Source organism: Centroberyx affinis, unplaced genomic scaffold (assembly GCF_046629955.1).
Source record: "Centroberyx affinis isolate AG114_WGS23_722 - 3 ecotype Tasmania unplaced genomic scaffold, CSIRO-AGI_Caff_v1 ptg002586l_1, whole genome shotgun sequence".
NCBI classification, from domain to species: Eukaryota; Metazoa; Chordata; class Actinopteri; order Beryciformes; family Berycidae; genus Centroberyx; species Centroberyx affinis.
In genome coordinates this window covers 69,607-95,676 of record NW_027280791.1, presented here as the reverse complement: position 1 = coordinate 95,676, position 26,070 = coordinate 69,607, and the positions used below count along the sequence as shown (strand labels likewise).

Here is a 26,070-nt window from a genome sequence, read left to right as displayed (position 1 = left end):
GTGGTGGTTTTGCATTGGCAATAGTTCAGCAGTGTAAATCACACTGACTCAGTATTGAATGAGTCAAGCGTTGCCCCATGTAACAGAACCCGTAAGCCTTCCATGTTAGAAATAGTTTCACATAGAGCCTTTGTTATAGTGAGTCTCCCTGAAATCAGAGATGTGGCTGCGTGCGCTCTGTGCGTGTGTGCGCGCGCGTGCACGTGTATATAGGATAGGTAGATAGATAGATAGATAGATAGATAGATAGATAGATAGATAGATAAATGGCGAGAGAGACAGACTGAGGCTAGAAAGAGAGAGAGAGAGAGAGAGAGAGAGAGAGAGAGAGAGAGAGAGAGAGCGTGAGTGTGCGTGTACGTGTGTGTGTGTGTGTGTGTGTGTGTGTGTATGTGTGTGTGTCCCTCCTGCGGCAGGCAGACCGGGGGAGTGTCGTAACGGGGAGTTGCCCGGACCAAAAGGCATAAACAGCCGATCTGTGTGACTCTGCCCCGCCGAGTCAAAGCCTCTCTCTCCCCGCAGCAGCAAAGCACTCATCGCGGTCCAAACCACATTCAGCATTTAGGTAAGCGGAGAAAATCGCATCGCCGTGAATAAAAACGCAGTTTGTTAAAGGCCGTGTAGCACAGATTGAAGCACAGTAATGTGATACCCAATCAATGAAACGGACCGTTATTTAATTAGCCTCTATCTTTTCATGCAAATAGAACAAAATGGAGATACTGTGTAAATCTGTTCAGTCCTTTGTGCAATATGTTTTGTTTTCTGTCTGCTGTAGATAGCAATTATGTAAAGGAGTGGGTTATTTATGTGAACCCAATATCTGGTGTTTCTTTGTTCCTAACTTGTTGAAAAGGATGCTAGGCCAGCCTTTTATTTGCCAAAATCCTACGCAAATGATGCCATATATGGACAGTGGAAAACCTGGTGAAAACCAAAAAAAAAATGCTCTATGGGTCCACTTCATCAGGCCATTGGGCTTGAGTAATTTTTTTCCACTGTTAAACTGAGTTTGGGCTGTCCTGGTATGACACTAAACTAATAAAACTGATCAAAACTATAATTTACCACAACCTACAGTAGTTTTGCTGCAGTATAATACAAAATATCAGATGTTGGGAATGCTCAGCAGTAGTTTTAAGAGTAAAAGCTGAAGTGTGTAGGCAACTTCTCACTTCTCAACAGCTGGGTTTTTAAAATCTATTTAGGGACATCTGCGGTCTCCATGGAGACACACAACTAAATACTGGGACTATGCATGAAATCACTAAGGAAGTTTGCATGAGTCTCAACATCCTGCATGTGGTTATTTGTAAGGCTGTCTGTGCATGTGTATGACTGCGTCTGTCTGTGTGTGCGTATGTGTGTGTGTGTGTGTGTGTGTGTGAGAGAGAGAGAGAGAGAGAGGAAGAGATAGAGCGGCCTTTGGTTTGGTCAGCTAATCAGAAAGCGCTGTGTCGCTCAGCTGTAACAGGGCCAAAGATTACGGGACACCTAATCCACCGACACCCCACTTCAGATCCACTGTGTTGGACGGAGCCTGAAACAACCTGGCCTTTATGCGTGTGTGTGTGTGTGTGTGTGTGCAAGGGGAAGATACTTGCATATGAACGGTATTCTCCATAAATTTAAACAAGGAAAGAGCAGAAACCAAGAAAATATAAACTAATCTTTTGTTTGACTTTGACTCTCTCAGTAGTACAGCAGGTTATAGTGCTGATATAGTGAGTTTAAAGGAAAAATCCACCTTCGGATCCTCTTACACTGTTATATATCATCAATTTGTGATGTTCAGTACATTCCCAGAGATATTTTGTGATGATATATAGTAATTCATTTTTTTTGTTCTTCTTCTTCTTCGTCTACTTCTACTTCATTTACTGATTTTCCTACGTTTCCCAGAATGCCTTTCGACAACCCCGAGAGATGTTGCATTCAGCCGGGGGTTTTACATTTAGGTGGAGAGAGCGATAACGATAGGGATAGCGGCAGTGATAGCATAGTAAGAGCAAGAGTTTTTCCAGTGAGAGAGAGAAAAAAGTGAGAGTTGTGCTCCCCTTTTGCTCAAAATGCAACGTGTCATACGGCTGCATTGCATTCTGGTCTACTGAGGCAGCTGTTTTGTGGAGAAATTGGTCTCTCTGTCTCTTCTAGGATGGGTTTCTCCCTGTATGATGTTGTTATATGTCGGTGCAAAATGGTGAGAATGGCCTAGAAAGAAGCCCTCGCTCTTTGAATCACCAAAGCCAGACATTGATGTTTGAGACAGCTGAGAATTTTTCTGCCATCAAACTCCATTGTGGCTGCTCTGGAAATATCTCAGTGTGATTCATGTCATCTACATTTGGCCTGTTATCCATGGGAATATGAAAAACACACCACCAAACAACAAAACAGGCCCCCGAAAGGCAAGGTACATTGCCAATAGCTGCTTTTTTAACAGTTTTAAAGTGATTTAGGGTGGGTTGTTCCTTTTGATAACCATCTGTTCCTGTAATAACCATTGTTTACAATGTTGTAAAGTAGAGCGTTTTGACCCTCCTCTTCTCCGTGTTTTACATTGTGTAAACACATGAGAGGGAAGTAAAGCAGAGGGGCGGCTATTTAAGTGTGTACAGTCCAAGCAAAGTGCCATCTGACGGGTCCTGTGAGAGCCGGAGGGCAGCTGGACGGCCCACAGCAGATGAGAGAGGCATGCATGGAAAACATGAGTCACCCAAGAATCCCCTTTTCCGACTGAGGAATCTCTTTTTTAGCAGAACTGGAGAGAAACCTAGGACGGACACGGTAGAAAGCTCAAAGATTTTTTTCAGAGACGCCTGATTATGTGTCTGATTTTAGTGGCAGGACAGTAACACACAAATAGACACATTGAAGTGCCTCAAACGGCTCTTTAACAGCATTTAATTCGACTGTAGCTTTCTGCACAGTGCGTCTCAGTTCAGCGGATCAAGTTTTGCGAATCATTCCTCCGCTCGGGCCTCTGAAATGAAGGCCTGCACCAAAAAAAGCTTTCCATATCTCTTTCCAGACTGAGCTAGAAAGTGAGCTGTTAAACTGGGGAGGGGTGGGTGTGGGGGGTCGAAATATCTGAGGCTGAGAGTCCTGGAATGACCGACTCACTTCATGTTGGTTTGGAGGAGAGGGAAGGACAAAGACCCCTAATAAGTGGGCAGGACTGCAACTTGCCGAGTTTCTACGGCTCTGCAGAGGTGGGTGGACTGCAGACACCATCTGCTTTCCCAGCATGCCTATGAAGCGCTAACCAGTAGTCACGTGACCTGTTCTATTTACGCTCTAAGCTGTGCTGTGTGTTGAATCAACCAAACTACCCCCCTCACCCCCCCCCCCCCCCCCACCATCACCACCCCTCCCCCTCTTGAGTCACTGGCCAAACCTGGAGTAAGCACTCAGCAGCAGACTGGTGCTGCCCAGAATGTCCCAGAAACAGAAACATTACTGAGTTACTGAAGATCTCTCCTGATTTGTTAGTCTGCAAATGATTTTTGTCCTACAAGCATTTGCATAGTAACTGTCTTATGTGTATAAAACTACTTAATATATGAGGGATGGGCCAGAATAGTCGACTAGTCGATTAGTTGGTCAACTCGAACTATTGACATTGAACTATTGTTTATTTTGATTATCAAAGTAGGTCAAAGTATATTTAAACTATGTTACTAGTGTTTTCATGTCTACTAATATAAAGCAATAAGACCTAGATCTATGTTTTGAACCAGCACACGCTGGCATGCAGCAGTGCTTGCTAGTTTATTCATCCTTTTTTTGTGACGACGCCAAAGTTAGCCTAATCCCACCAATTTTATAAAGCTTGTGGAAATCTGTCTTAAATCTGCCCCATTAAAGTTTCATCTAAAACATGTCATCATGCAGAAACTGTAAACTAGACCGAGGCTGCAGGTCCGTGTTCAACACGAGCACAAAGGAAGAAATAGACCAGGAAGATCCTTTATATTTCTCCTTTTCCTTAATTAATTTTAAGCAGAATTTGATAAGCATTCTGCCTCAAAAAACACACTGTTCATGCTTTTTCATTATTAAGATCGCCACAAAACTTCTTAAGCCACAGTACAGCCTGATTTAAATACAGGCCTATCTTGAGACCGACTAGTCGGCTAATCGTTTTGACAAACCACCAACTAGTCGACGTTGAAAAAATAGACCTGTACATCCTTATAATATACTTTACAAAGAAATAACAGTCGTTCTGTTGTTTTCTAGCCAGCTGCCATACTATCTTACTAGATACATTTAAAATGCTGCACTGGAACCTCTCACCTTTCCACAAGTTTTAATACTAGCTTTGATTGTTGAAAGTGTGGGTTTATTAAGATGCTGGATATCTCTTCAGATGTTTGCTGTATGAAGTCACTGACACTATCGGGAATCTAACTCTGGGATGTAACTGCTTTGATAAACAGAGACAGACAGAACATTTCCCTCCATCAGTGGGAAGATCACAGTCAAAGACAATCATATTTAGTACAGCAGGTACTAAGATCTTCAGAATAGGAAGTCACACAAAAGGGAGATTTTCCACGACTGAAATGTTTCAGAGTGAAGGTATCGTGCTGCTGTCGGATGGAAACATTTTCTCTTGAACAAGTCAACTTTTCAGGAATTGTAAAAAAAAGCAGCCTTATTTTTCAGATAGACAGCTAGACATACAGTACATTTTTGAAAATGTATCGTGGGGATTGGATGAGTTTCATGGGTGCAACTGTCTACCTATAAGAGACAATGTAAAACTTAGTAAAGACGAGAATCAAAACTGAAGTAACAAGTTTCTTTTTCCTGTGACAGCAGCCAATTTCTCTCTATTCTGGTATAACGTTGTGTCCTGTTTCTCTGACCGGTTTTGGGCATTAATATGCCGAGCGATTGCTTCAGGAATTTGGTTTCAAATTTAAGTTTGTGTTTCTTTCTTCTGTCCTTTGTTGCACAGTTGTACATCCATAAAACTCTGTAAACAGTTTTAAATTATGTTTCCATGTCGATGACGAGCCTCAACTCAACTTAGATGCAAGCTGTTTTTTAGTGTATTGGGTGTGTCAGTTTCAGTTAATGAGTATCGTACATCAACTCAAACAGAAAGTAATTTATTACCAGTTGTTTGAGAACATAAAGCCATTGTCATTGCTCACCACAGTCGGTTTAGATGGTTCCTCAGGCATTTAGGAAGTAGCAGTTTTGAGGATATGGCAGCATCTCCCATGTATTGCCTGTCCAACTTTAGTAGAAGATATCACTTTTTACAGATTTTATCTATGCATTTTTGACATTTGAATAATTTCAATGCTACGTGTTTGGTATACTTTGGGATGTTAGCAACGTTAGTGAGGAGTTTTTATCTCTTTTGGGTGCTAGTGGAGGTCAGTTGCCACATCAAAATCACTTCAGTTGCCAAGTACAGTGATTTTACAGGATTTTATTCCCAATGGCATTGGTGTAGAGAGTTTTACAGTACATACTGATTTGATACAAGTATAACATGAGCTTACCTACAGACTAAGGACAGTAGACAATACGTATCACTCTACTTATATACATTGGATGTTCTATAAGGATTTGCTCTAGAGCAGCATGGCAGACAGTATGGTCACCAAACTGGCTCATATGGTGTCTCCTTTTCTCTCAGCTCTGTCTCCTGGGGTTCAATAGATATGGTTCTTTGAAAGCTTTAGTCTCAATTTGCGAATAGCCGTTATTTTGTGGCAATATTCAAAGTCTTTAAATTTGACCTTTTTCATGCTCCTCCCCCAAAAATAAGTATTCATTGTTTCCCCAACAATGTTATTCTTGTCATTGTGGAAGAACCTTCTGAAACAGCATTTAGACCATCATGTGACACTAAAACTCTTAATAGAAACCCAGACTAATTAAATTATTTTAGATGGTATAGCAGCTCCTTATGTCTGTGTGACCCACCGCATGCATTCAATGGTATAGGGTAAAGTCAGTGATATATTAGGCCTCTAAATAAAGAACGAATTAACATAATGGAACAATTAAATTAATAAATTAAATTTGCTAAGAACATTAAATTTCATCGCAGGATTTACAGACTGTTTTTATGTATCTGTGGTAAGGGAGGAACCTCCATCGTATCAGTGGTGGATGGTATGAGCCAATATCCAATATCGTCCCGACATCTTGGCAAACTGATACATCGGTCTAACACTATTATCTCCCATTGTGCTCCCACTTCATATCTGGTGATTGGCATCTGTGTGTTAAGGCTATGCTTACCAGAAGTTTGCAAAGTAGGGTTACAAAGTTGTTATTACTGGTTCATATTTCCTGTGTGGTTAGACGCGCGGTAGACTTGGCATCCGTGTACCTTGGCATTCATGCTTCTTGCACTTCTCAAGACTTCTCCATGTACCTAATCAAAAATAAAAGAATAATAATAATAACCCCTCCGGAATCAGACAGTAATCCCGGTACCTCTTCGTTCAGCCAATCCTGGACAGAGGCGCTGCATCATCATCATCTGCGTCGTTTCAAATTTCAGGTGGTGCATGACCTCCCGTGCGACTCCAATGCATCCAATTGTTTCGGCCACAATTACGTTGATTTGAACACGCACACTCTGGTCCGTCCATTTCTGCGTGAAGCATGAACCAGATTTTAAATCGTATAGGTCTATATGTCTGCATAGCCTACGACCCAGAGAGCCACCTTGACACATTAATGTCCTTAGAATGTTGAATATCTCTGTCCAAAAGATTTGTATCCAAGAAATCTACGCGCTAGCTACTGTACTTGGCATCTGACGGCATCTGGCCCCCAACACTATCAAGAAGGTAGACTTAACCTTGTTGCTGAAATGTGCTATATAAATAAACTTGCCTTGCCTTGCCTCGCCTTAACCGTGCGCTCAGACCAAAAGATTCATGAGCTACAAAAGCGGCCGGCAGTCATTCAGTTTCAGTGATAGCTGGCGATGAGATAAAGTTGAGCTGAGGTTAACTTTATGCAAATGAGCAGTGACGCGCTGAAGCAGCAACCAATTGCAGATAGGGATTTGATCTAGCTATGCACTAAAGTTCCATATCGACAGTGAAGCAGAAAGTGATTGTTGCTGTCTCCGGTTTCCCGGAGCTTTACGATAATGCTTTATCTCCATTTGTGTTTGTTTTATCGTGAACTGAGAGCAAAGAACCAGGTCAAACTCCTCGTGTGGAAACTCGGCCAACAAAACGATTCTGATTCAGATTCTGCTGCAATGCGCACAATAGCAGAAAGTAAAGCAGCATCTTTAAAAAAGCGAGTGCTGTTTGGAAATATAGACGAGGTGCATTTTGCTCACTAAATAATAAACAGGAGAAACATGGAAAATTGTTGTTTATTTGATCATGCTTGTCACAGTTCACGGCCAGCCTGCAGCTCTATGAACTTGATATTGGGCAAAACAGAACATGATGTCTGCAGTGCTGCTTGAACGCCCCGCCCCCTGGCGACGGGCTAAACTCCATGTCACTCCAGTTAAACTCCATGTAGCTGGCAGACCCTCAAAAAAAACCCCACCTTCCTTCATCCATATGTTTCTCTTTGATGACCTGTAAAATGGTTGTAGCCAAAATGACCCACGTACAAAAATCAGATATTGGTGGTGGACTTTCAAACATTAAAACCACATACCAGGAGACTGAAGAGTAAACAATAATTCTCCATGTTTAATTACAACATTCCATAGTTGCAAAAGTATCGTGGAATGAGTCGGGGTGTTGCTCAAGACGAGAGCAGAGGGAAAAGGAACCCCACATTTTCATGCAACCGTGTGCTGGTTGCATGAATCCTGAGCCACTTCCCCCTTCCAAGGTCAGGAGCGGATTCTTGCCATGTTTGTGGGCAGCCTGCCGTCTAGAAGAATGGCCGATTCTTGCTCAAATGTGGATGGTTAGTCATGCAAATTGAGAAGCAGCCTCCCTCTATAATGCATTCCTGTGGAGTACTCTATTCTTTATTCCGTTTTTTTTTTGGTAACACTTGAACTGCATGAACTCCAGTTTCTAACACTTTTGTAATATATCCGAACCTGAGGAGCTTCATAAACAGCTGCAACACATGCCGCTTTCATAGCAGCTAGGAAGCACCGATGTTTTTGAATGTCTTATAACCAGAGATCAAGTAACGTGTCATTAAACAAATGAGTAAAATAAAGGAATAATTGCACAGAAATGCGCAGTAGCAGCAGCGCCCCTGTTTAGAGAGGCTGTGTTGTTGTTTGGGAACACTACTTCACTTCAGAGAGTTTGTTTACACTCTTTCTGGAATGTTTACAGCAGCGGTAGTTAATACATGGTGTGCAGTGTGGAGTCTGCTGTAAAAACTACTATAGACTAAAACTACAGACTATAGTTTTGATCGTAAATACTTAGGTCTAATAATTTATTGAGGAAATTGCACAGAGAATCCCTATCTCTATCCCTATTCGTCCATCTGAGGGGGGAAATAAATAAATAAATAAACAATATATAAGGGAATGACACAGAACAGGCTATACTCATAGACGTAGATATAGGTCTAACAGCTTTACGTTGCTCTGTTATGGTCTGCTCTGTGGAAGTTGAGAAAATCTGAAGAGTGACATTCATTTTGAAACTTCCTTCCTCTAGTCTGGCACGTTTACGCAAACAAGGCTCTACATACTCAGCTGTTTTAAAGTCAGTTGTCTGAGATCTCTGAACAAACTGAATCAGCTCCTGCTTTTCTTTTAACTGTTACTGTAACTGTTAACTGTAGCTAAAAAAAAAAAAAGTGTATAGATGGTTGTAACATAGATTTTATCGCGATGCTCAACTCGCATCTTAAAAATCTCAAACAGCCACAGATGCCAGACAGAGAACTCAAGTGGGTTGTAATCCAATCCGGCTCCAACAGCTACTTGAAACTCTTGATTCAGCGCCACATGTCTTTTATGCTGTCAGATATGACTGAAGTGTGTGTGTGTGTGTGTGTGTGTGTGTGTGTGTGTGTGTGTGTGTGTGTGTGTGTACACTACCAGTCAAACATTTGGACACACACATTTTTCTTCATTTTTACTATTTTCCACATTTTAGAATAATAGTAAAGACATCAAAACTATGAAATAGCACAAATGGAATTATGCAGTGACCAAAAAAGTGTTAAAAAAAATCAAAACTGTCTATATCTATGTCTATGTATCTGTAGATTCTTTAAAGTAGCCGCCCTTTGCCTTGATGGAAAGGCAAAGGCTTTGGAAAGAAATTCATACATAGGATCAACTTCACTATTTATATTTGTCTAAGAAACAAATTTCAAGCATTTAAGCATAAGCCTTTAGCTCAAAATGGCTTTAAGATAATGAAAAACATTCAATCAGGTGTGTCCAAACTTTTGACTGGTAGTGTATGCAGGTGGGTTTGTTTGAAAAAGAAAGAGCAGTAGATCACAGACAGAACGTGTTATAATCCTAGTACTACACGAGTCTTCCTCGCTATATAATAATAAATATCCAGTCGTCTGCCACGGCGGCTCAGGCTCCCGTTCCCAGACTGAGTCACGGCTCACAGCACTTCCCCTTCCTGCTCGCTGGAGGAAACACCCTGAGCTCAGGGCACCAGTGACTCACTGCACGCTGCATTAATATCTAACTATAACCCTAAACTTTATCTTCGTATCCATGGCAACAACTCAGGCTCAGGGAGTGGCTTGAGGGTTTTCTTGAGCAAACACCTTACAAATGGGGAGTTTTAACACAGAGACTTAAAGGGGTTATCGCAGATTGACTCTTCTTATCTCTACAGTAGTTGACTAAATACTTTGAGCATAAATCCCAAGTGTGTTGCCACAAGACCAGAGTGAGAAAAACAAAAGAGCAAATCCGAAGTGAGCGGTGTCTGATTCCCCCCCCCCAGGCAGGATGGCAGCGTACCACCCAGAGTTCGAGCGGGCCGGGCAGCAGCCAGGCCTCCAGGTGTGGAGGATCGAGAAGTTTGACCTGGTGCCGGTTCCACAGAATCTGTACGGCGGTTTCTACACCGGAGACGCCTACCTCATCCTCAACACCATCAAGCAGCGCTCCGGGAACCTGCAGTACGACCTCCACTTCTGGCTCGGTGAGTGCGGTGCAGCTGGATTATTGTTTTATCACAGAGAACTAAGCGTTTCCATTATGAATGTGCAGATATTAAAGGGAAAATCCACCCTAAAATACTTGAACTCAGGTATTGGCTGATGTAGCTTGCATTCCTGTTCCATTTTGTTGTTTTATAGTGTATTTTATTATTAACTTTTCTTGTTTTCCTTGGTGTATTTTAGCCTTGCCAGCCAGATGAGTCTTGTGATTTGATCCCACTGAGACACTTGAACACTAAAGAGTGTTGCTGACTTGCATTATGCTAAATGCTTAAACAAATCAGAACAATGAGTCATATGATGTAGGCTCAGTGTCATGGAATCACAAGGTTAGCTGCTAAACAATGTTATGTAATTTAGCACATAGGAGCAATATTTAGCATTTGTGTCTGATGCACCAAATCCAGTAGGAAGAAAAGCAAAAACACCTCTGACAAAAGGCTTCAGCGCAATTATTTGTTCTTTTATTGCATTTATGCCGTTGAATTCTGAAATAATAGAAGATATGGCTTCTAGTATACAGCCAACGCCACCATCCAAAACTGTGATTGGACTGTCCAGTTTGTAGACTGACTCGCCTTACTCCTACCTTCCTATCACTGAGGGGGGGGGGGGCAGACATGCCTTGCAGTGTGATCAGCTCGCAAATGAGTCATCTGGCTTTACAGGCTACAATGGAGTTTGATAGCAGAAAACATTTTTCAAATATCTAAAACATCAGCGGTAAACGTGAGGTTTGGTTTCAGAATCAAAGAGCAAGGGCTTCTTTGTAGATCCACCATTTTGTACCAGTGTTCAATCCATTGTAGAAGACAGTAGCCTCAATAGACCAGAATGCAATGCAGCCACAGTAAGGGGCACAACTTGCTATCGCTCTCTCCATCTGCGTGTGAAACCAACAGCTGGATGCAATGAGTTCCAGCACATTTTCTGGGGGCTGTCGTTAGGCATTCTGGGAAATGTAGGATATCACTAACTGAAGTAGACGTAAACAAGGCAGGTTGAGGGAAAGTAGGTTCACCAAAAAAGTAAATTACAAAACATCATCACAAAATAACTCCTGGAATGTATTGCACACAATATCTAACAGTGCAAGAGTATCTGAGGACGGATTTCTCCTTCAACAATGTTATCAGATATTTGTCTGGATACCAAGAGCCACATGCAACATGTCAGAAATCAAAGCAAAGTGAATTGATTTTCTACCTTTTTACACATACAAGGATGAGGTTTATGTCTATATTGTTTAGTAAAAGTAATGGGTATGATCAGCCAATACATTAAGCTTAGTAGGCCTACTCAGAATTGGTTTTGGCAGAGGAAGTGGTATCACTGCATCCCTAATTTGCATGCTTTTTCCCCGCAGTTAGTTTTTTGCAAGCATCATCTCGTTCACAGCAGAATGGATGAAGACTAGGGTTCAAAGCAGACAGGGAGGAAGAAGCTGAGTCGGGTCTATTTTAATAGAATTGATTTTATATGCTTTTAGTCAGCTGCGGATTGATCATGGAAACAGCATTTACCAATAAACAGGATCTGACGTAACCATCCATTGTGCCAGCAAACCAGTGCGAGCGCCCAGAAATAGAATAATGTTGCATGTGTCTATTGGGATTTTCACCCCGCCTCCTCTACTGTCCCAGCTATTGATCTCGTCCTCTGAGCTCAGACACAGGACCTGTCTGACAGAAGATGTGCCTCTCTGGGCAGCTGGTACTGAGGAGAAAGTAAGGCGTAAACTCTCTGAGGACCGAACTGATATGGAGTATGTGTTTGGCTTCTTTCGTCCAGGTGATTTCTGCACCCAGGATGAGAGCGGCTCGGCGGCCATCTTCACAGTCCAGATGGACGACTACCTGGGAGGGAAACCCATCCAGTACCGCGAGGTCCAGGGATACGAGTCCAAAGCCTTTCTGGGCTACTTCAAGTCCGGAATCAAATACATGGTAAGGTCTGAGGTCTTGTGTGAGCTGCATTTGTCTTCGTTTTACATTTTAAATCTGGGATCATGTACAGTAATTGTTGTATAGGAGTTGGGCATCCTATCTATGTTTCTTTAGTTTAAATGTTTAAATGTGTAATGTTGAAGAGTCCATTTCCAAAACACTATAACCATTATGGGGAATAAATCATTAACTGCACTTCGTAATTCAATATCTCTAAAATATGACGATCCAGTCTGTAAAAGTGTTATCATTTTGCAAAACAAGAACTTAAGTTTCCCACTATCCGCAGCATAAGCAGCATCATATATTTTAATTTTGGGATTTTCAACTAGGTGCAACTTCTCTGAAATGGCAGATATTTCATTTTAATCCTCTTACCTTCTAGAAAGGGGGCGTGGCGTCTGGGTTCAAGCACGTCGTCACCAACGAGGTGATTATGCAGCGGGTGCTCCAGGTCAAAGGTCGTCGTGCCGTCCGGGCAACGGAGGTGCCAGTCAGCTGGGACAGCTTCAACCAGGGAGACTGCTTCATTCTGGACCTGGGTGATGTGAGTTGGACTGATAAACATAATAATATGTGTTAGTGCAGCAATTTGAGTTGGACAAAGACAAATTATATGAGATAGTATAGATATTGTTGGACAGTATTATTTATCAAATCTAACCATTCTGTTATTGCATGTGTTCATTCTTCTTATCAGCCAATATTGAATTTGCATGAGGAAGTTCATAGCAGATCATTATCACTGGATATACATGATAATAGAAATGCTATGAAATAGATACTACATTAACAAATTGGGTATTAAAGATCAGTAAAACATATTAACCACATTCATTTTGACACATTAGTATAATTACTGTAAACAAACAAGACCATTGCTGATTGGCAGCTGCTACACTGCAGTTTACATTGTGTGCCACCAGATTTCACTGGATATTTGTTGCATCATTTTACAGCACAAAAGGTTTTTTATGGCATAAAACGCTTTATGGCACAAAAGAGGAACTGTTTTACTTTGCAAGTAACATACAACTTTATTCCACTTCCACTATTCCGACTACACAACTTCATGTTAGCCGGCCTTGTTGGAATGCAGATTCACTGTTATCAAGGGCTGTAGTCGGCTCTTCTCCTTTTTCTTGCTCTTCAAAACAAACATGGAGTGATGCACCAAGGGGGGGGGCGAATAGAAACATCCTCTTTGCAACAGGAAACAATGGGGATAATGGAAATGTGGTCTTAATTTTGAGAAACACAAAAACCTAATCTGCAATCTGCTCTTGTTGTTGTTTTACAGGAGATTTACCAGTGGTGTGGATCCCAGAGCAACCGCTTTGAGAAGCTGAAGGCCACTCAGGTCGCCAAGGGCATACGAGACAACGAGCGCAGTGGGAGAGCCCGGGTTTATGTCTGTGATGAAGGGGCGGAGAGAGAGAAGATGATAGAGGTGAGACCAGTGAATTATTTGGGCCCTGAAGTCTCGTATTTTTCTGCAGTGGACTTATATCTTAAAATCAGTGCTAATGCAAAACTCTTATTCTTCTGTTCTCAGGTCCTCGGCGATAAACCAGATCTGCCTGAAGGAGCCGCTGATGACATCAAAGCTGACGCCTCAAACCGCAAGATGGCCAAACTCTACAAAGTGAGAGAACTGGGAAAACCCCACACATGCATGTTGTCATTGTCTATCACAGTGCTTATCTCCTTAATATAATACAATTTTATTGAAGGGTTTACCATGCGTATCAATAAAGAGATAAAGTGTTGTATTTTTCCGTGGCAGCTCTGTTTCATGGCCATTACTAAGTAACTAGTGATTTTATTGCAGCTGATATTTACAATGTTAGGTCACTGTGGTGATTTATATTTGCAATCTTGATATCTTAGTTCTACAGGAAAAGTAGAGCAACCTGGGCAACCTGTTGCTCTAAATGGCCGGTCGGTAAACTAATTCACACTGAAGTGCTGCATCTGATTCAGTGCCTGTTGTTCCACTGATTTCTCAAATCCACAAGTGTCTCTTCTCTCTTCTCTCTTCCCTCTGCCAGGTGTCCAATGGCAGTGGAGACATGACCATCGCCCTGGTGGCAGCAGAGAACCCGTTCTCCCAGAGTGCCTTGGAGTCCGGCGACTGCTTCATTCTGGACCATGGGTCTGATGGCAAGATCTTCGTCTGGAAAGGTCAGTCAAGGTCACAGCGGGTAGTGCAGTATTCCCCTTATGTTCATTTAGCAGTAGTGTGCTATCATAGCTAGAAAATTGCCACCACTGTTAAAGGATATGTGGAAAAAAATTGTAAAATGTTATATTGCACAAATGCCAACGGTTGATTTGACTGTAGAATAAGAATAATAATAATAATAATTAACTTTATATAACTTTATGAAGCTTTATGAAACAAATAGAATAAAAATAACATGTAATTTATGATAAGATGCTATTTTCATTTCACAATGCATCCTGCTCCCTTCACATTATTTTTAGTGCTTAAATTTATTCATATAGCACAAAGGTATATTTATCTGTGAAGTCCTGCATACTGGGTTCATCATAGTTATCATTAATGCAAAATGCATCTTTGAGATCAATAGATATAGACAATGAAAAACAGTCAATCAGGAAAGAGGGAGTGTCATTAATGACATCACCAATCAATAGGAAACTCTCTCCTGAGTCTGACGAGCCAACACTCATATCAGAGCAGCTTTAACAATAATTTCATATCTCTGTGTGACTTGGGGATCAATGGATATAGATGATCAAAATAAAGCCAATCAGGAAAGGGGGAGGGGCTTAAATGACATCACTAATCAATAGGACACTCTCCATTTGACGAACCATCACACATCTTAATGCGGCTTCAGCATTACTCTCCTGAGTCCGACGAACTGTCACTCACGCAAATGCAACTTTGGGATCAATAGATATAGACGATCACACATCTCAATCAATGTGACTTCAGGATCAATACAGCTAATCAGAAAATTACATCATCAATCAATAGGAAACTCCCCCTGGAGTCAGACAAGCTTGTTGCGTCGATGTGAGTTTGGATCAGTGTGCATGCTCAGCATAACTCTTCCCTGGATTTAAACAAACAAATAAATAATAAAAGAAAAAAATAAACACTGCACTTTAAATATAATGAATAAAACATTAACAATAAAAATAACCCGATCTAGTACTGCCACAAAAATGTATACAGGATCATCGACATGGCAGGAGAGGGCTGGTGGGTGTGAAATATCAAGCAAGCTCAGATATCAGACAGACAGTCTAGACGAGGATCTTTTACTCATCTGTGTTGTGTGTCTGGATTCTGTCTTGCATCAAGAGAGGCTGGTTAGTTCAATCAGACTCATAAATTTATCAGTTTTAGTTTATTAAACATTTCTCAGAGGCAGAGCTGCTCTGGAGGCAGAGGTAAATCTTACTGGTTGAGTTAAACTTCAGTGAGTGGAGCCAAAGAACCACCATTTTTCTGAGCTACCTTGCAAACTTGAATGGGCACAAAGCAATCTCATCAATATATCAATGAAAAATATAAATGGCAAGGACTTCTTTTCATAAAAAAAGAAAATACCTGCACACTGGTGCTGCCTTGGTGCAGCAACATTCCAGACTCTATTGGCCTTCAATGGGTATTTCTTGCTTTTTATGAATTCATGGTTTAATACCAAGCACCTGTTATAGTTTTTTGGATGTGAATACACTACCTTTCTGCTGAATTACTTATTTTCATTCATTAATGACCATGGCATTCATGGTGTTGGAAGGTCAGCAGCTCACTAGCTTACCAAGATAGCTATAGGCTAGTATGGCTAGTTTGAATTTGGAAGGTCAGATAGGCTAACTAGCCAACCTATATGGTAAGATTGCATTTTTTTCAGTTAGTAGCAAGAGTGGTAGGCTTGTGGTAGGTGGTTTGGCTCCGCCCAATTAAGTCTAACTCAACCAATGAGATTATTTCTTCCTCCAGAGTAGCTCTGCCTCTGAGTGTGTATAGCTAACTGTGTGTTCATGTGCCGCTGGGAAGGTCCAACATCCAGGACTTCCAAGTCGGCTGCTAAACAGCGTTGCCTTCATGTGCTGTTTTGTCGGAAAAGCCGGAAGTCATACAGTAAACAAACACAGACAACTTAACAAGCTAATTAGACTAACTTCATTCAAACAAATGTTAGCTGTCTGGTTAACTTCAAACTTGCAATAAAGGTGCATATGTATGTGTTTTCTTACGGTTTACTCACAAAACTTTATTTTTTCACATTGTTGAGAAGGTTAAAAGTCACCGTTGAGTCATAATTCAGAAACTCGGGTAGCAAAATGTTCTCAGTTTCCAACTTAGTATCCGTCTTTGGAGAGCGTTCATGTGAAATTTCCAAGTAGGAAATTTGTTTTTCCGATATATCCGATCCGATAGCACATGAACTCACAATAAAAGTCCAACCGGCACAAATTCAGTCGCTGTCACTGATCTAATCGATAACATGATAGCCACCCACATCTCCCACAGTGGAGGGTTTTGTCCTCTGCATCACAGCTTCTTTGAATAGACAAAAGATTGACTTGATGTCAGTTGTCTTTCTGGCCTTCATGCCATATTGACACTTCATCCATGGGAAGAATGGGATATTGTTGCTTCTCCCAGTCCGTCACATGATGCACTCCCACAGTCAGCTTGTCAAAAATAGGGAGAGTATTCTTGTTAACTGTTTCTAAACACAAATCTTCACTCCTGTCTGCACATTACTGTTCATTTTACATTTTTAGGGAGTCCAACTCAGTAAATCCTATAATTCTTTCTCCCTTGCGCTCATTTTAGTTGATTATTCTTGCTTCCAACTCTCTGTTTTCCCGTCCCTTCAGGCAAAGACGCCAACATGGAGGAGCGAAAGGCAGCCATGAAGGCGGCGGACGATTTCATCAAGAAGATGGGCTATCCCAAACACACCCAGGTGCAGATCCTGCCGGAGATGGGCGAGACGCCGCTATTCAAGCAGTTCTTCAAGAACTGGCGGGACAAGGACCAGACAGAGGGCCTGGGCGTGGCCTACATCTCTAACAGCATCGCCAAAATCGAAAAAGTGCCTTTCGACGCCGCCACCCTGCACGACTCGCCCGCCATGGCCGCCCAGCACGGCATGGTGGATGACGGCAATGGAGAGAAACAGGTGAGAGGGAGGAGTCAGTCGGGTTTCTACTATTCAGGCCCTTTACTGGTGGATGCATAGGTCAGTTAGCTCTGATAATAATACACTTTATTTTTGTAGCACAATTCAAAAAACAAAATATGCTTTCCAAATGATAAATCAAAAATACATAAATGCAATAGATATACTCAACATTTTCTATTCGTTTTTCACTGAGGCTTTTTTCTCAGAGAGTTTTTTTTTTAGTAATGCCAGTAATAGTATGCCAGTAATACCATGATTAATGTCATAAGTCAGATTTTAATATTACCATCTTGATTGGGCTGTGGGTTACCAAGATACCACGATGTACCAGGATGAGAGCGCGAGTTTTACCACCATTTCCCTTGAGGTATCTGTGGTGTAATTTCAGATAGCAATTATTTTAGTCTCGGTCTTTAAATTATCAAACACACAGAATCACAAGAGCAGATCCTGTGAGAGTCATAGGAGCAAGATTCTGCTCAATATCTACTTAATTTTCATGCAGAGACCATTGTTTGGCAGTATGAATCAATTCACTCACCGAATTTTGTCCACGGTTTAATAAAGTGTCTGTCTGTCTGTCTGTCTGTCTGTCTGTCTGTCTATCTATCTATCTATCTATCTATCTGTCTTGATAGATCTGGCGTATTGAGGGAGCAGACAAGGTGGCGGTGGACCCGTCCACATATGGACAGTTCTACGGAGGAGACAGCTACATCATCCTGTATAACTACCACCATGGAGGACGCCAGGGACACATCATCTACATGTGGTAAGAAGACAAGCGATCGACATTTGTCATTTTGTCAGTTAAAGCTGCACTAAGCAAGGCTTTTATCTGAAAATACACCCATCTTATCAGCTGAAATCACAAAGTGGGGCTGCAATAGAGAAGAGCGTCCCATCCCCCTTAATTTAGACACTGTAGATTCACCCTATTTAACCAAATTAAATTCTAGTGTTGGGTATGGACACTTGCCCAGAGAAAGTGACAAATCAAAACTTAAGAGTGAAATCCAAACTGTCTCCTAAACCAGTGATTCTCAACCTTTTTCATATCAACGACCCTAATTTAGTCCACATTAGGGCCACGGACCCCGATTTAATGAGATTTTGTCTCTTGGACCCAAATCTGAGAACTAAAATAGTCATTCTTCTACACTCTCTAATTGCCTTAACTTCTTGTAAATGGAATAATGGTCAAGTTTAACAATTCATTAGTTTGCTGGGGACCCCCTGGAACCCCCCTCAAGGACCCCTGGTGGTCCCCGGACCCCACGTTGAGAAACACTGTCCTAAACAGCAGTGAGTCCAGAAAGCTGGACTCACCAACATTAGATCTTTTCCTCTCTCATCCCTTAAGTATCCTTTGGTTTAAAGCATCACAGACCGACCTGGCTGGTAAACTTGAGTGTGTTATGTGCAATTTACTGACGTCATGTTACATGATTTCTGGGTTTTGAAATTAAAATAGCAAACATTGGAAACCGTATAATGCACAAAACAAGTCGTTTATTTGCTATAAATAGTGCAAACAAATAGAAGCACTTCAAAGCAATAAATGAACACAAATATAGGCTTGATTTCACTACTCAGTTGCAACGAGTTTCTGGGTTTTGAAGTTAACATTTTCGAGCAGTTATCTCTCGCTGCCATTTGCCAACATGCAAAGTTGCCTAGTGCAGCTTTAAGACAATAACGACACACACTAAGCGTACAGAAAAGTAGGAACACATGTCTTTTCCCATCACTATTCTGACCAGGTGAAACCAGGTGGAAGCTGTGATTAGTGATCAGTGATTTCACCAATTAAATCCACTTAAATTATGAAGAGAAGGGAAATGTAGACGGAAAGGAAGACACAGGTTCAAGAAGCATTTAAGGATTGAGAAAAAGGCCGAGAAAAAGAGGTTAGAACTAGGTATCGTGTCCCTAATACTTTGTAATGGTAAAGAAAAGAGCATGCAATAGAAATATAAATTGAATTGAGCGTTTCACTTTCACAGGCAGGGAATGGACTCCAGTCAGGATGAGATCGGGGCGTCGGCCATCCTCGGGGCCCAGCTGGATGACGAGCTCGGCGGCGGGCCTGTGCAGGTAAAACACACCTGTCCTTGGGCTTGGCTTTGTATGTTTATGTATGTGCTCCTCGTTTTTTGTAAACGTATATTATTATTTTCATTCATTCTGTGATATCTCTGCTCTCCTCTTGCTTACCTGGCACAGTAACCACCTCTATGACTGTTGTGTCCTCTCACTCTTTCTCCTCTCCCTCCTGGTCTTCCTCTCATCGCTTCTGTCCTCCTTCACTCCCTGCCTTTCTGTCTCTTTAGGTTGTTGGTGCTCCTATAACCACTCAGGTATTCTTTCCCTCCCTCTCTCTCTCTCTCCATCCTCCCACACTGACTCATATGATTTTGTCCAGAGCCAGTGGCAAGAAGACTTTTATTTTTTATCAATCACTCAGTCGTTTTTAGGTCACTTCCTTTCCCACATTCCAGAATATCTCGATTGATCTTGGAAATTAATCTGAAGCGCTACAGTTAAACAAACTTCGGCTCTCTCAGGACTGTACTTTGCTTTTTAAAGTGAGAAATAAACTGAGTCTAATTAACAGTGAAATCAGCGTGGCCGGACACAAACAGGACATTCCAGTGGCGATGTTTATGGGAAGTTCCGTTCTCTGTCCCTCGCTGCGTCTGCTCAACACAGAAATAAAGTACAGTTTCCAAACTATTCCCTGGCCTGACATTAGGACAACCTTATAAAGTCTTAAACGGGCTTAAACCTTATGTTTTGAACAGACAAACACTGCAAATGTGCATATCTAATGCACATTTGCAGTGTTTGTATCTAATGTATTTACAGAGAGTCTGTATATAATTATGGTGCTATAAAACAAGATTAGTTGGTGGTTCTTAACCTTTTTGGCTGGCGACCCCTTAAAACGAAACGTTGCCTATTTACAAATTAATATTTTTCCCTTTTCAAGTTGTTTCATTTGATTAATTATCAGAGGAGGCCTTGAGCCTGAAAAATATTCAAACTATTTCACAAGAAAAAAGCAAAAATTGGAGACAAATCAGAAAAATACACAAGATAATAAATGTGTGTCACAGAAATGTGTTTTTTCGGATCCCATAAATCATCTCGTGACCCCCCAAAAATTATATTGCGACCCATAGGGGCTCCCAAACCCCAGGTTGAGAACCACTGCTTTAGACGACGCCCTGGCTCTGTATTAGGTGTCATGTTCATGTGAGTCTCTGGGACTGTTTCTGCAATCTCACTGCAACTGCCTTTCACCCTTCATGTGTACGTTCATTTTGCATGTGCAGCTCACATGTTCATGTCGTGTTCTGTGGTGTGGCGTGACGACGCGTGACGTGGTCAAGTGTGTGAATCCATTCGTTCTGGACACATTTCGCAGCCGTTAACTTTATCTTTGTGGGAATTTCCCCTCCCTCACTATCTAAATCGAGAAAAGCTGTCAAACATCAATTTTGTGCACACAGTTTATGATTTAGTTCACTTGACTGATTTACTCCTAGGTAAAACATGGAAATAGGAAATTATAGTGACAAATCTTTTTTCAATGTGCACAACTAGAGAGTGACAGAGCTATAATCAAAATATGTCCATTTTGTGGATTATTATACCTCAGATTTCTCTCCATGCCCCAGTCTGAAAGTCTCCAGTTTTGAGTAAAAAGCTGAAGCAAGGCTTTGTGCGAGCTGAGCGGAAAACAAGCTCACATTTAAGCAACCGTAAGGAGGAATGTCACACTCATTTGACAAGGGATTTTAAGTTAGGGAAGGGAACTGAAAACCCTTTGTGCAGGACGGGGATGAGGGAAACCGCCTGCGTCCACTGAGCGGCAGAGCATCCTGCTGTCAGATGGCCAGATAGACAGATGCACGGCATGCTGGGAATTCACTAAACAACAGAGAAACAAAGAGAATAGAGAAAAAGAAAGAGCAGGAATTTACAAGCGTCAGGAATGTTTTTGTAGCTCTGTTTGTCGTTTGGAAGTGCACAACAGTGGATCACAATTATGTAAATTCATCAATGAATATTTACCATTTCCCCATTCTCTTCATGCATATTTAAGATTAGCATATTTTGCTCTGACGACTGGATGAACTGATCACAGCCCCCCCCCTTCTCCCAGTCATGAATATTCATGACAATAAGAGACTCATAATACTGTGCAGACGTAGTTTGCGTCATCACCTAGCGTCCTGAATCCAGAAATCCTGTCACTCACCATCTTGGACACGGACAGTGACTTGGCACACAGCTCAATGCTGCCATCTTGTGTGGGGAGTGCTGCAGACATTTTGGGATCGCTGTAGTTTCTGCATATTTCACAAAGCACAATACTGGGGAAGCAGCGAGGGAGAGAGGATGAGGTTATGATGATTTGGGTTTTTTTTCTGTATTTGTTGTATCACTTTGAGATGAATCACAACGTCAAAACACAACGATGAAGCATGGTTTGCTATGGGAATCACAGCGCTGTGGAGAAAGACTATGGGAATCACTGTAACATATAATCATAGCTGGTGTTTTTATATCTTTGTGTGTGTGTGTGTGTGTGTGTCAGGTGAGGGTGGTCCAAGGTAAGGAGCCGGCCCATTTGATGAGTCTGTTCGGAGGGCAGCCCATGGTGGTGTATAGGGGAGGCACGTCCAGAGACGGAGGTCAGTCCGCCCCGGGCGAAACCCGCCTCTTCCAGGTGCGCTCCAACTCAGCGGGACACACGAGAGCTGTGGAGGTAAGAGAACACAAACCACTCGCTTTTTTTAGGAACTCTTAAGAACATTGCCTTGTTTATAAAACATTTTACTGTCTTTTCAGAATAAGAGACACTTTACTTTGCTAATACAATCAGTCTACAGGAATTTGTCTTAGTGGCACTGATAAGTCGATTAATCAGTTAGTCAATTGTTAGAAAATGAATTGATTATAATTTTGATAATTGATTGTTTTAGTCATTTATCAAGTGAAAATACCAAACAATTCTTACAGCTTCACAAGATTTGCTGCCTTTTTCTGTTCCATATCATTATAAAATGAATACTTTACTACAGTGTTTTTTTTTTGGCTGCTGGTCAGACTCAGTAAGCAATTTTAAAACATCACTTTGGGCTCTGGTAACTTGTAATGGGCATTTGTCATTATTTTTGACATTTTAGACTCAGTTATGAATTGAAAATGAAAATAATTGTTAGTTGCAGCCCTAATTGACAGCTTACACACTAACACAATACGCTGTGAGACACACAGCACAGAGGCAGCAGGACTGTGCATGTTAATCAACAATCTGTGTGTCCAAACCCATCTAGCTTGACGCTGCGGCCTCCAACCTGAACTCCAACGATGCTTTCATCCTGGTGAGTCCCGGAGGCTCCTTCATGTGGGTCGGACAGGGAGCCAGCGACACGGAGAAACAGGGAGCGCAGCAGCTGTGTGGCATCCTGGGAGTTTCTGCCTCGGAGCTGCCTGAGGGAGGAGAGAGCGGTGAGAAAACAAGACGCTCAAATTATCCCAGACTAGAACTCTGTTATTGTCCTGTTTTACTTTTCTGAGTAGAAATGATACTAAAACTAGCTGATGGACTCTCTGTGTAGGAAAAGTGGTTGTTGAAGTGTTCAGTTCAGTCCTGGTCAGATATAAACAGTAGTCAGGCTGTTCAAACAGGGGAATAATGTGTATGTAAATTATTGATTTCTGTTGGTATTTCAGTACAAATAAGGGGGATGCATGTCATTTATATCAAAGCAAAGAAGACTTCATTTCATCATCATCCCTCAAACATCATCAGCCCTCTAGCTGTGGGAATGGGAAGTCATCATGTGACATTTTTGGATGCTTTCAAAGCGCAGGGAGAAATTGATTTCTCCATTACAAATTTAATATAAAACCACAGTACAAAACATGACAGCGATTGCATTTCATATAAAACAATTATGAACTGGAATCCTTTTTGTATTGGAATTAGTTATGGGTTGCTAAAGGCAAAATAGTTTTTTTTTTTTACTACTACTACTCAAAGTTATATTCCAAATTTTTGCCGTTAATTATATATGAGAATTGTTTTTGGATTTGTTAATGGCAAAGTCGATAGGGAATATCTCATGGAATAAATACGACCACTGGGGGCGCTATTTTCCATGCTGATCCTGCCTTGTTACTGACATGAAATTGATTGTAGGTTATAGTTTGTAAACTTATCTATTGAAAAACAATTACGTTATTAGGATATAGTATGGTTAAATTTATAAGGTAATTAAATGCAACCAGCACTGAGAATCACTTTATGACTGAAAATGTGTTTCTGTTTGTGTGCAGACGACTTCTGGGAGGCGCTGGGAGGAAAGGCGGAGTACCGCACCTCCACCAGACTGAAGGACAAGATGGACGCTCATCCACCCAGGCTCTTCGCCTGCTCCAACAAGACTGGAAACTTCGTCGTAAGTCCTCAGTTGTCAGAGAACGACGATGAGATGACGAGAGCAATTTGCATTTTTATTGATTTATTGCATTTTGGGATGCAGTAAATCCTTTACAGCATCACTAATCCTTTCCCCTCTCCCAGATTGAGGAGGTGCCTGGGGAGATCACCCAGGACGACCTCGCCACTGATGATGTCATGATCCTGGACACCTGGGAGCAGGTCAGTAAACTAGAGCTGTGACTCCTTTGCCTCATTGTTCAGAGGAGAGTCGCTGCAGTGTGAGGAAAAACATGCATCAGCTAACTTTCACTCCCAAATCCCATCTTCAGGTGTTCGTCTGGATCGGCAATGAAGCCCACGAAGAAGAGAAGACTGAAGCGATGACCTCAGGTGAGGAAACATGGGAAGAAGCTAAAACACTAGACATCATGCTATTATGTCCATGGGAAAATACATACAGTACGACCTCAATAATGTGAACCACTCAGGAACAGAAATCATTTGGACCAGTGAAATATTAAAGGGAAATACAGCTAATATCAACTTTTCAATTGATTCCAATCACACAAATACTTTTAAGGGTATTCCACCAAACTTAGCATTTAAGTTGTTCTGCAGAAGGAGAAATATTTCTTAACTCTGATTATTTTTTCTGTTGTTTTTCTGTTGTTTTCTTCTGAAGTTTTGCATTCTCAAGATCAAAGAAAATTGAAAAACTGGATTGCCTGAAATAGTTGAAATAATATTCATTAGTCATGCTTTTCTTTCCCATGTCAAACTTCCAAATTTTGCTTATTCAAAATATGAAATTTGCACATTTCCAAATGGATTGGACAGAATCGTACGCATCAAGAAAATAATTACAGTCGGTCGTACAATATCTTTTTGCATTTCATCGCCACGTATTTTGCTCATTATGGACATTCATATAGATAACTGGTCAGTTTGCATGTCTTAAATTTGGATAGGAGAATATTACTTCCAGAATAATGTTACAAATAATATTATTACTGTTTTACATAGAGCAAACACACATCATCCTACTGTGTGATTGTCTGCTTCTATGAGGGAAACCTGTGAACTGTACAGTATGTGGAAATTAAGGATTTTAAGTAATCCGATCGTCTTGTCCCCCAGCGGTGCGTTACATCGAGACAGATCCCGCCAACCGAGACCGCAGGACTCCCATCGTGAAGATCAAGCAGGGCTTCGAGCCTCCGACCTTCACCGGCTGGTTCCTGGGCTGGGACCACGACTACTGGACCACCGACCCGCTGGAGCGGGCCATGGCCGAACTGGCGCTGTGAGCTCTCGCCTGCCAACCCCACCCCTCTCCTCCCCCTCCCTCCCTCCCTATCCCCCATCCTACTCAACCCTGACCCTTGACCCCGCTGCCCTACCGCCAAGCACTGAGCTCCAGTCATGAGACTTTTAACAGGCAGTCACCAAAACTCTGCCGATTCAATTTCCTGCCCTCGCAATGACAGGAAGATTTTTTTTGTTTGTTTGTTTTTTTTTTTACTTTGTGTCAAAACCTTGTAGCGTAGAGCAATCCTGTGTAAGAGATACAGATCAACGGTGCAGTTAGTATTTTAATTCACTTTTTAATTCCCACATGCAACTGTAACGCTTTTATACCTATTATGAAAGGAGTGTGTGAAAGCGACCAATAGAAATAGAGCTTTAACGGATACACAGCCTTCCTGTAGGATTTTGCACTCACCGCACTCTGCTGTGTCTTTTATTAATGAAGCACTTTTTAAATGTATCTATTTTGTTTTTATAGGTTTTGACAGTAAGAACCTGCTCACTGTTGAATAGTAAAGGAGAGGTAACATACAGTAAGACATAAAAAGCCTCGGTGTGTGTAGTAGCATTGGAAAACTCACTGCCAAGAATATACATCACCTATAAAAAAAAGCAATACAACCAATGCCTTAATCTTCTTTCCTTCAGTTTATATCTGTTATTTTTGAGGTACTACGCCATAGTTTAAGGATTACTTGTTAGAGAAGTTGTTTGTACCTTCAACAGTTTAGAGGCCTTGTCATGAGCGATACTACTTATGGTATTTATTTGCAAAAAAAAAACAACTCCACAGCTTCTCTTTTGGCTGCGGCCCGTTCCAGAGAACCTACCCAGGAAGCTTGAGAAATGCTGCAGTGGCCTACTTTCATGGGAAATCAAAGCTTTGCTGCTTTCCAAACCAATCACATCCCCCGAGACACTTTCTGTGGTTTCCCAAGCCTTGCTATTGTTCCAATAAAACCCAAATGTAAAACACGTGTCTGGTATGACCTGTCTCTCTTTATATTCACTGACACTTTTAACACTGTTCTGGTTACAAATAACAACAATCGTG

General features: G+C 41.5%; 1 protein-coding gene across 1 annotated transcript; it reads left to right on the top strand.

Moving 5' to 3' along the window:
• Window positions 1–421: 421 nt before the first annotated feature.
• LOC139656943 (gelsolin-like) lies at window positions 422–25,991 on the top strand. Its single transcript, XM_071534588.1, has 16 exons — window positions 422–565; window positions 9,906–10,106; window positions 11,917–12,071; window positions 12,457–12,618; window positions 13,372–13,521; window positions 13,627–13,716; window positions 14,123–14,255; window positions 16,941–17,245; window positions 17,887–18,020; window positions 19,255–19,345; window positions 21,855–22,025; window positions 22,597–22,771; window positions 23,603–23,724; window positions 23,850–23,927; window positions 24,038–24,098; window positions 24,846–25,991. The coding sequence occupies exons 2-16, from the start codon at window positions 9,911–9,913 to the stop codon at window positions 25,013–25,015; spliced, it is 2,193 nt and encodes a 730-aa protein (XP_071390689.1). The 5' UTR covers window positions 422–565; window positions 9,906–9,910; the 3' UTR covers window positions 25,016–25,991.
• The last annotated feature ends 79 nt before the right edge of the window (window positions 25,992–26,070 follow it).

What these genes read in the sequence shown, in the direction of transcription:
- LOC139656943 (XM_071534588.1), top strand. Translation starts at nt 9,911, where the DNA reads ATGGCAGCGTACCACCCAGAGTTCGAGCGGGCCGGGCAGCAGCCAGGC. An exon ending in AGATGGCCAAACTCTACAAA is followed by an intron (nt 13,717 to 14,122) that starts GTGAGAGAACTG and finishes TCCCTCTGCCAG; the next exon opens with GTGTCCAATGGCAGTGGAGA. An exon ending in ACGGCAATGGAGAGAAACAG is followed by an intron (nt 17,246 to 17,886) that starts GTGAGAGGGAGG and finishes CTGTCTTGATAG; the next exon opens with ATCTGGCGTATTGAGGGAGC.